Source organism: Syngnathoides biaculeatus, chromosome 17 (genome assembly GCF_019802595.1).
Source record: "Syngnathoides biaculeatus isolate LvHL_M chromosome 17, ASM1980259v1, whole genome shotgun sequence".
In the NCBI taxonomy this organism is placed as follows: Eukaryota; Metazoa; Chordata; class Actinopteri; order Syngnathiformes; family Syngnathidae; genus Syngnathoides; species Syngnathoides biaculeatus.
The window spans coordinates 7876873-7886510 of NC_084656.1; the positions used below are offsets into that span (position 1 = coordinate 7876873).

Below are 9638 nucleotides of genomic sequence, written 5' to 3' on the forward strand. Positions count from 1 at the left end.
TCCTTTTAGTACTTTGGAGAATATAACGCTTGCACACCCTGTTGTCACGAACCAGCAGTATGGGGGCGGACCCAAATGTAGGACTCCAAGATGAGGACATTATATTAGATGTGGTTTTATTTTGGAAGCTGTTCGATACCAAAAAGCAGTCCAGAACAAGGCAGGATCCAAAAAGACATTCTCCAAGGTCCGATGACTCTGGGGCAAACTAGTAATCTGAACAGGAAGAGATTAAACCAAAGGGCACAGAATCGCTGTGACGAGGATATCTCAACCTACACTTACTCTCAGTGGTGGTGAATCAAACTGGCATTGAACACAACACACTGACACGAGGCAACGAACTGGCAATGCCAGTAATACAACTCAAAACTTAAATACATGGTCTAATTAGAGTCCACATGGAAAACAGCTGTGGTTGGTGACAGGTATAAGGTGACACCGCCCAGAGCGCCCAAACTCAGTCTGTCTGGTGGCCCTCCAGGCCACCTATTCGAGGCATCTGGCCGAGCAAGTCGGGAGGTCGACCGTGATGTCAAGCACCAGGGTCCACACGAGGCGATTCGGGTGGATGGCCTCGAGGAGGAATCCAAGGGCAAGGCAGGAGTAGAAGGTGGCCATGGGCCGGTCGCTGATGAGACAGGAATGTGAGGCGGCCTCGTGCCGGTCGACGCTGAGACAGGAGCATGAGGCGGTAGTATACCCGTCCACTCCGAGACAGGAACGGAGTCGGCAGTGGAGGGGTCGCTGCCGAGACAGAAGTGGGAGGCACCCGGGGATAGGTCGCTGCTGAGGCTTGGTTGGGAGGCAGGCAGGAATGTGGCAGGCAGGCAGGCCACCGGCATAGCAATATGAGGCAGCCATGGAGTTGTCGCCGTCGGGATGGGAACGTGAGGTGGCCAAGAAGTCATCACCGCTGCCGGGACAGGAGGGGGAGGCGGTCAGGAATCGATCGCTGCCGGGTCTTGGTCAGGAGGCGCCCGGGAATTGGTTGCCACCGAGACAGGAATGTGAAGCGGCCGTGGACCTGTCGCCGTTGAGACAGTAACGTGAGGTGGTCGCATACCTGTTGCCGCTGGGAGAAGAGCGCGAGGTGGGCGCGGAGTCGTCGCCGGTGCAGGCTGCATAGGAGAGGGAAGCGGCTGCGGGGTCGTTGCCGCCGCCGGGACAGGAGCGTGGTTCACCCGGAAGTCTGTCGCCACCGCGACATGGGTGTGGCGTGGCAGTGGGTCAGTCGCCACGGTGAAGTGGGTTTGGCTTGGTAGCGGATCGGTGGCTACTGTGGCGTGGGCATGGGTCAGCAGTGAGTCTGTGGCTACTGTGATGTTGGCGTAACTCGGCCAGTTGATCTAACTCCCAACGTACCTGGTACGTGAGGTCTGCAAGTTCAGCTCTCTGCTGCTCTCATATAGCAATAGAAGGCCTCTTGGTCCTCAGATCACTGCACCTTAGGGGTTGCGGACCACTCCTCCCTCTGGGCTGGACGCTTCGCAATCAGCCCTGGGTCCACCGGCTTGGTTGCCGCTGGAGCGGAAGCGGGATGCCGCTGTGGCTCGTTCGTCGGGGCGGAGTGGGCAATGGTCCACTTTGGCTCGACTGCCAGCGTGGCGCTGTCAGAATTTGGCTGTGGCTTGGTCAATGAGCAACGGGAAGCACAAGACGAAGGGACAAGGGGGCTGGAAGCGTGTGGCGGCAACACAAACAGACAAACTGATCACAGGGAGAGGAAATTCAAAGTAATCGTCGGAATCACAGTTAGGCAGCCGGTCATATAAGTTTAGGTCTTCCTCATAGTTCGAAAAATCTGAGTCTAAATGGATATGCGTTGGGGAACGGGTCGTGGTTGGAATGTAATCATGACACACGGGCAGTGGGGGTGACAAGGCAGGAGAGGACGATATAACGGAGCCCACCCGAATAGGAGATGCTTGGTCCTTGGGCAGGCAGCGTCCGATGACTATGGGGCAAACTAACAATCTTAACAGGATGGGATTAACCAAAGGGCACAGAATCGCTGTGACGAGGATAGCTCAACCCTACACTTACTCTCAGTGGTGAAGAATCCAACTGGCGGTGAATGCAACACACTGACACAGGACAACGAACTTGCAAAACTCCAAACATAAATACATAGTCTAATTAGAGTCCACATGGAAACAGCTGTGTTCGGTGACAGGTGTCAGAAATGACACCGCCCAGAGCGGTGGCCAGGGCACGCCCCTCTTGGCAGTTGTCCAGCCTTGTTCATGACACCTGTCAATGCTTTGGCCCTTTCCCCTGTTTTACCACCAATTTGTGCAACAAAAAAAATAAATAAATAATGAATTCAGGGTACCCAGTGCCACCAGGCTTCGCTATGTCTTTTGATAGGTAGTGAAACCACAACTGCCCACATTGCCCAAACCTTTTACCCTATGTGCCACTATGTGTGTGATGTGACGTGGTACCTGGTACACAGCATTAAAGTTGTTCCGGCGACCCTCACATTCAGCTACACTCAGTAGTAAGATGTAAGTCTTACATCAACATGAATTCAAATTAAATGTTAAACCTAGATATAGCTCTGCATCTTAGATTATGCCAATGTACATGTGAGGGACTTGAGTCTCTGCTGGTTGCGGAGACATTTCCATAATGTCTCCTGGAATGACCTGGAGACTAGCCGGGTCATCAACGTGTTGTGTGAAATCGAACATGTTTTTATTTTCATTCTTTCAGCGGCTCGTTGTGTTGCTGGATTTTGTTCAAACACTCTAAAGGATGGATTCACTCTTCACACATTTCGAAAAGACCCGATTCGTCGTGAAAAATTTATTGCACAGGTGCAAAGGACAAGAGCTTTGTGGGTTCCAAATGACAGGTCGGTCTGTATAGAGCTATTAAAAAAAAAAAAGAAACAATAGTTGGGGGGGGGTAATTTGTCTTACAGTTTATAGCATGTTACATGTAAATTTAGAATAAATCGCCCTGGTCAAACCAGCAAAATATAACAAAGCGCTTGTATTGCGTTTCAGACAATTTAACCACACAATACAATACAAATACAAAAGAACAAGATTCCAGATACAAGCCGCCAAAATGAGTTTTCTCCGCAGGGTGTCCGGGCTCTCCCTTAGAGATGGGGTGAGAAGCTTGGTCTTCCGGGAGGGGTTCAGTGTCGAGCCACCGCATTGAGATGAGCCAGATGAAGTGGCTGGGGCATCTGATTCGGATGTCTCCCAGACGCCTCCCTGGTGAGGTGTTCCGGACAAGTCCCACCAGAAAGAGACCCCGGGATGACCCAGCACACACTGGAGAGGCTATGTCTCTCAGCTAACTTGGGAATGCCTCGGGATCTCTCCGGAAGAGCTGGAAGAAGTGGCTGGGGAAAAGTAAGTCTGAGTATCCCTGCTGAAGCTACATCCCCCACGAACCGACCCGGAAAAGTGGTAGAAAGTGGATGGACAATACAATACACCACAAAACAACAAAATAGAAGTACAAAGACAGTTTAGTAGCGTGTAACACAAGCTAACAAGCCAAATGAAGTATAGTCACCATAGTCAAATCCAATGTTCCAAATAGGTGAATGTTATTTCCAGCAAATACTCCGGAAATGTCAAAAAGGCAGTGTGACGTCCATGTACATGAATACTTGTCCGAAAGCAGAAGTATTATTAAAAATCTCCGTCAACAGTTAGCCTCTTCCTTATAGGAACATTCTCGAAATCTGTGTCCGGCGACGTAATCTTTCGCTCAAAACGTAACATAAAACCTGCATCATAATAACTTAATAAAGTATGTAAGTAAAGGGTGCTAAATGTGTTGATGAACGTGGGCCGCCGTTAGTGGTGGCGTGGGCCACCGTTTACCCTGACGTGGAGGTGGATTGGGCCGGGAGGCTGTGCTGTCACACTGCTGGCGGGGAGGAGAAAGGAGCTCTCCCATCCACTTGCCACCGGTGACTGGGCACCCGTGACGTATTTACTTCGCCCAGCATGGGTCCTCCTAAGTACGCTACATACACAAGACTTGTAAAAGGGTTGGGAAATCGAACAATTATGGGCCAGTCATTTTGAATATTGCATCGGGTTCCTTGTCTGTCTGTCAGGGAGTCTGTTGAAGTGGTCCACATATCGTCTAAATATGGCACGAAACGAGATGGTAAAATGGCCTTGGTCACTTCACTCGCTTCTGAGATGTTCTCTTTCTTAAAAAGAGCTGAATTCGCAGAAGGGGCATCATAAAAATCCAAAAATCGCTCTTGTTCATCTGCCATAGCATTTGCGTGTTTTCTATGGGGACTGCCCCAGTGTGATGCGTGCATGAGACGTCACATGACATCACAGACAGTATTGGCGCCACTGGGATGTTGAGTCAATTCAGTTTAATAAAACGCTCCCAGTTCACTTTTTCTGACTTGTATTATCATCAAAGGGATTATTATACTGTATGTAGTTTTGATAACAATACTTGTTTTAAAATGTATATTTTGGTGTCGGTGGTACTTTAATGTCACAAAACTACAAGCACTTGTCATCGGAATTTATATTAACATATATACCTATGCCCACTTCAACCTTTGAAATTATCAATAAGATCATCCCAACATTTGGGATTTTATGGACTCCTACATGAACAAAAACTTCATAACAAATGACAAATTGTGAGGGGAATCATCACCAAAATTGATACATCAATCTTTGAAACACACACACAGCACAAACGCACCCTCCCCCTCCCTTTCTTCTTGAATTTCTTTGGTTCATAGGGTGATGCACTGGTTCATGATATCTTGTTGCCTATGTCACGTTCTCGGACAGATTCTATTTGACTTATTTCTCGATTCAACAAGTATGGTGGTAATCAGGTACAGGTGTGGCTTGTGAAATTGAGCTCATCCATCCATCAATTTTCTTTGCCGCTTATCCTCATGATGGTCGCGGGGAGTGCTGGAACCTATCCCAGCTGTCAATGGGCAGGAGGCGGGGTATACCCTGAACTGTTTGCCAGCCAATTGCAGGGCACATGGAGACAAACATTCACACTCACAATCACACCTAGGGGCAATTTAGAGTGTCCAATTAATGTTGCGTGTTTTTGGGATGTGGGAGGAAACTGGAATGCGCGGAGATAACCCACGCAGGCACGGGGAGAACATGCAAACTCCACACAGGCGGGGCCGGGATCGAACCCGGGTCGTCAGAACTTATGAGGCCAATGATTTACCAGCTTAGCCACTGTGCCGCCAGAAGTTGAACTCACTTTTCTCAAATTTGAGGCTAGTCACAGTGACTTTGTGATTTAACAAGGGGGGTGGGCAATTACGTTTTCATAGAGGGTCAGAAAGGTTTGGGTTTTTTATTGTCCTAATAAATTGAATTGTCATTTGAAAACTGGATTTTGTATTTCTTTGGGTTGTCTCTGAGTAATATTAAAATTGGTCTTACCTGAAATAAATAACACGTCATAGTTTTCCTCATGAAATAATTTTCCGGTCGCATTTAAATTTAAATTTCACCGGATGTCGGGAGCAACCAAAGTCATCCATATATGTTCAGAAAATAGGTTGTGTAGAATAATGTGAAATCACCAAAGGAAAAATGTATTGAACATGTCATTTGGTATTTATTTAATACTTTATACAGAACCGTTTGTTTGTAATGATATCTGCAGAAAGTATGACACATAAATCGCTAAATATCAACATATCAATAGGGCATGTGAAAAGTTATCCACCATAATCTCAGAACAAATATTACGCACACAGAGCGCAATAGTCATAACACGACACCATATCGGTAAAGCATGTGGAAGCTGTCTAAAAACTAATTTATTTATTTTAGTGTTGCAACACAATCAACACTTTGATTAAATTAATCTATTATTAACCACATACGACATGTCATTAAACACTTATGATCAAAACCCAAATGAAAAATAAAAGTAAAAAGTAATCAAGCTAAATTTCAGTACATATTGCCAAATGATAATGGTAATGATTAATGTTCAAAAACATAAAAAAAAAATACAAAAATAAAAAAAAATTAGTATGCATTAACAAAACCACTCAACAGACATTCAGCATTTCACACCTTAAGAAAATCCTTTATAAAAAGAATGTAGACAGTCATTCAACAGAGTTAGACTGAGGAATTTGAACCACGGTCACCACCACCTTAGCATTTGCCTACATCGACTGTTCAATGGGTGACCCAATCCTGCTGGTATTTTACAACATGCAAATGAGTGGCGAACATCTGTCAAATCTGACATAGAATGTGACTTCACATCACAGATTAACTCCTGTGTGTAGCTGTGAGTGTTCATGTAATTGTATGTGTGGATGACAGTGGATGCCTCTGAAAGGAAGAGAAAACAGACAAAGGATGGACGACCCATTACAAGTTATATTACTGTGTTGTAAAGGTAAAAGTTGCAAGTGTAAAAAAAATGTCCAAAGGGTGTGTACTCAATTATCTGCATATCATGTTTACCCAAGATGAGTCAATACAGGTCATGTTTGTTCAACAAGAGCGACATAAATATAGTTAGACCAGTCGGTCCACATACGTGAGTGAACAAATTTGATGTGCAATATTTTATTTTATTTTTTTACCAAACATGGCTTCATCCTCCTTCTCTGACACAGTCAGTGTGACAGTCACACTTCTTTTCAGGCTTCAAACAGGATTCCTTGGAAGATTTAGAGAATTTTTCCAAATTAACACTTTCTTACTTCACCGCAGACTATTTCAACTCCTGCACATCTTTCTTGTTTTAATTTGAAGATGTGAGACCAATAAAATCTCTTGTCATCATAACTGTTTAGTCAGTGGCATTCAAGAGACACCATGTTTTGGAAAGTCAGAGCTCCAGAGACAAGTTCCCTAACTATCATAATAATCTGTAAAATCAGAGACAAAAATGTCACATGGGTAGCAATCATATTGTTTTCTGGTGATACTGCTCACTAGGTCCAGACAAAAATCACAGTAATGCTTAGGCAGCTTTTGTTCAATAGTGCGAGAATAACTTCTTTGATTTCAGTGTGAGCTAAATGCATTTGATAAAATGCCAGATTTATTATTACAGACTTTCAGAACTATTAACTATAAGCCTGTGCAATGGACCTTTCCGACTGGCGATCTTAAGCACCGCCCCCCAACTATATTTGCCATATCCCACAAGCTTCCAAAATGGTAACTGAAAAGAACAGGTTTGAAGTCAATTCGCTAACGCGTATTCCAGATAATATTGCGGTATGTTTTTTGCCAAATGCGTCAGACTTGTCCTAGAGAATTTTACAGAGAGGTCTCAACTATTTCACACAAGGTTATGTACACGGAATTAAGGTTTGGATGGAGCAGGACGCAATGTCAGAGTTACAGCAAAATGTTGGCGATCGATGCAAAAAAGTTTGACGCCTAACAATCTTCATATTGAAATCCAACAGGATAAAATAGTGGAATCGTACTGCAGATGTAAAGCAGGATGAGTACTTTTTATTTGGAAAGATCATAGTAATATCATGTAGTCTTTATAAGTGAGTTAGGCTCAATTTTCTACAAGTGCATTTAAACAATGGTGACAGTCAAAGGCCTATTCACCAGATGAAAAAGTTTGACTTGGCTCGTAATCGAACCCAGTGCTATGTCTTAAACGTCTGATGTGATACAAAAAGGTGAATAGACATTTCTCTTGCATGACATCGCGCATTTACGTATCTATGCACCCGTATAACTAACCTGATTCATTGGCATAAAACATGACACACTTCAATCAGCAGGTCAGTGATACACTAACAAAGTGAAAGTTGTTCTCCTACAATGTATTAAGCACTGATAATAATTAAATAAAACTCGGAGAAGATACTCCTCCCTTACCTTCGAACAAACAGTCTTGTGTTTGTTGATATTGTTCACATTTAGTAGTACGTGCGGTCTTCCGCAAGCCTTAATCCATCGGAGACTCTTCGTCAACTGTGTTTTAGGCTTTGGAAAATGAATCAACCGGGCCCCTTACAACCTAGCAGGATATATTAAATCAGAATTGCACGTTCCCCAAGCGCATCTGAGGACAATTTTTTTATAACAACTTTTCCAAGCGCACGCTACTGACAACCAGCATTGCTTGTGGGACAATATGGCAAGAGGGGTGTCTCAAGCCAGGGGTTAAGACAATGCGGCTATCTGATTGGCTATTATTGTACGAGTGATTGACAGTTTGGAAAGGTCCATTAAAGTGATGTTTAAGCCCCCCCCCTCCTTTTTTTCTTTGCAAGAATACATGTTAAAACACAGTACCCTGAAGAATATTGCGTCAGTGGAAAAAGAAATAACCAGGATAAGTAATAAAATTCAGGAGGGCGTGATTAAAATATGTCCTTGAGTGCTAGGAATATTGCTATAGAAGTGTAATGCATTATTATCACTACATTAATTTTCTGAGCTGGTTATCCTCGCAAGGGTCGCAGGAGTGCTGGAGGCTATTCCAGCTATCATCCAGCAGTAGGTGTTTGCCAGCCAATCGCAGGGTGCATAGGGGGGAATACTTTTTCACACCACTGTATGAGCATTTAAAAGTACTTCAAATAAAATGTGTAAAAGAGCAATTGTGTTTATTTTCAGATAACAGCAGGCAATGGAAAAGCACTGTTAAAATTAAATGAAGATTCCTTTCACTGACATTTGTAATGTGCTGATGACTATGATGGATGTTGGTGAAGAGTGACTGGCTTTTGGAAAAGAAATGTTGACAAATCGAGTGGTGTGTGATCTCATTGACCTGTATTGACTCCATGAGGGCAAAAGAGTGAAAAAGTGATGGTTGGGGTGAATCAAAGCAAAGCAAATTTATTGGTATAGACAACAATATACAATATACACAAGGTCACTCAGTGTGCTGTACATGATTAAAAGCATTCAAATAGATAAAAATATTGGGAAAAAGTACAATTAAGAAAGCTTTTGGTACAAGAAATATCACTGAAAAGTGGAAGTCCTCTAAAATGCATGAAAAAAAGCAAAGTTTTTAATCTGGATTAGAAAACACTCACCATGGGGCTGACGTCACCTCTATTGGCAACTTATTCCATTTTTTTTTGCATCATAATACCTAAATGCTGCTTCCCTGTGTTTTATTTGGACTCTGCACTCCATTTTTAGACCCGAGTAATTCGATCTCAGGGCCCTACTGGTTATGTATTCCATTAGCATTTCTTTCATTTATTCAGGGCCTAAACCATTTAATGATTTATAGAATAGTAGCAGAACTTTAAAATATATTCTAAAACTAACTGGAACCCAGTGTAAAAACATTAGAATTTGAGTTATATGCTCTGACCATTTTGTTCTGGTCACAACCCAAACTTCAGCATTCTGAACGAGCTGCAGCTGTTTAATGCTCTCTTTGAACAGCCAAGTCAGAAAACCATTACAATAGTCAAGTCTACTTGAGATAAAAGCATGGATGAGCTTCTCCTTGTCTGCTTGACACATGCAACCTTTCACCTAACCCCAAGATATGTTCTTCAGAAGGTAAAACGCTGTTTTAGGAATTGGTTTGATATGACTGGTGAAGGTCAGGTCAGAATCTATCAGAACACCAAGGTTTCAGACTTGGTCTTTGTTTTTTACAGAGAGTGAGTCCAGGTATTT

General features: G+C 43.6%; 1 protein-coding gene across 1 annotated transcript; it reads right to left on the reverse strand.

Annotated features, from left to right (window-relative positions):
• Positions 1–287: 287 nt before the first annotated feature.
• Positions 288–2078, reverse strand: LOC133491126 (uncharacterized). Its single transcript, XM_061802027.1, has 3 exons — positions 1067–2078; positions 402–916; positions 288–344 (listed from the first exon to the last, which is right to left on the reverse strand). The coding sequence occupies exons 1-3, from the start codon at positions 1125–1127 to the stop codon at positions 288–290; spliced, it is 633 nt and encodes a 210-aa protein (XP_061658011.1). The 5' UTR covers positions 1128–2078.
• Positions 2079–9638: the final 7560 nt, after the last annotated feature.

Coding starts and splice junctions, on each gene's coding strand:
- LOC133491126 (XM_061802027.1), bottom strand. CDS start 1,127: ATGCAGCCTGCACCGGCGACGACTCCGCGCCCACCTCGCGCTCTTCTC. Junction 917..1,066: donor TCTTCTCCCAGCGGCAACAG/GTATGCGACCAC, acceptor CTGTCCCGGCAG/CGGTGATGACTTCTTGGCCA. Junction 345..401: donor CAACCACAGCTGTTTTCCAT/GTGGACTCTAAT, acceptor TGGCATTGCCAG/TTCGTTGCCTCGTGTCAGTG.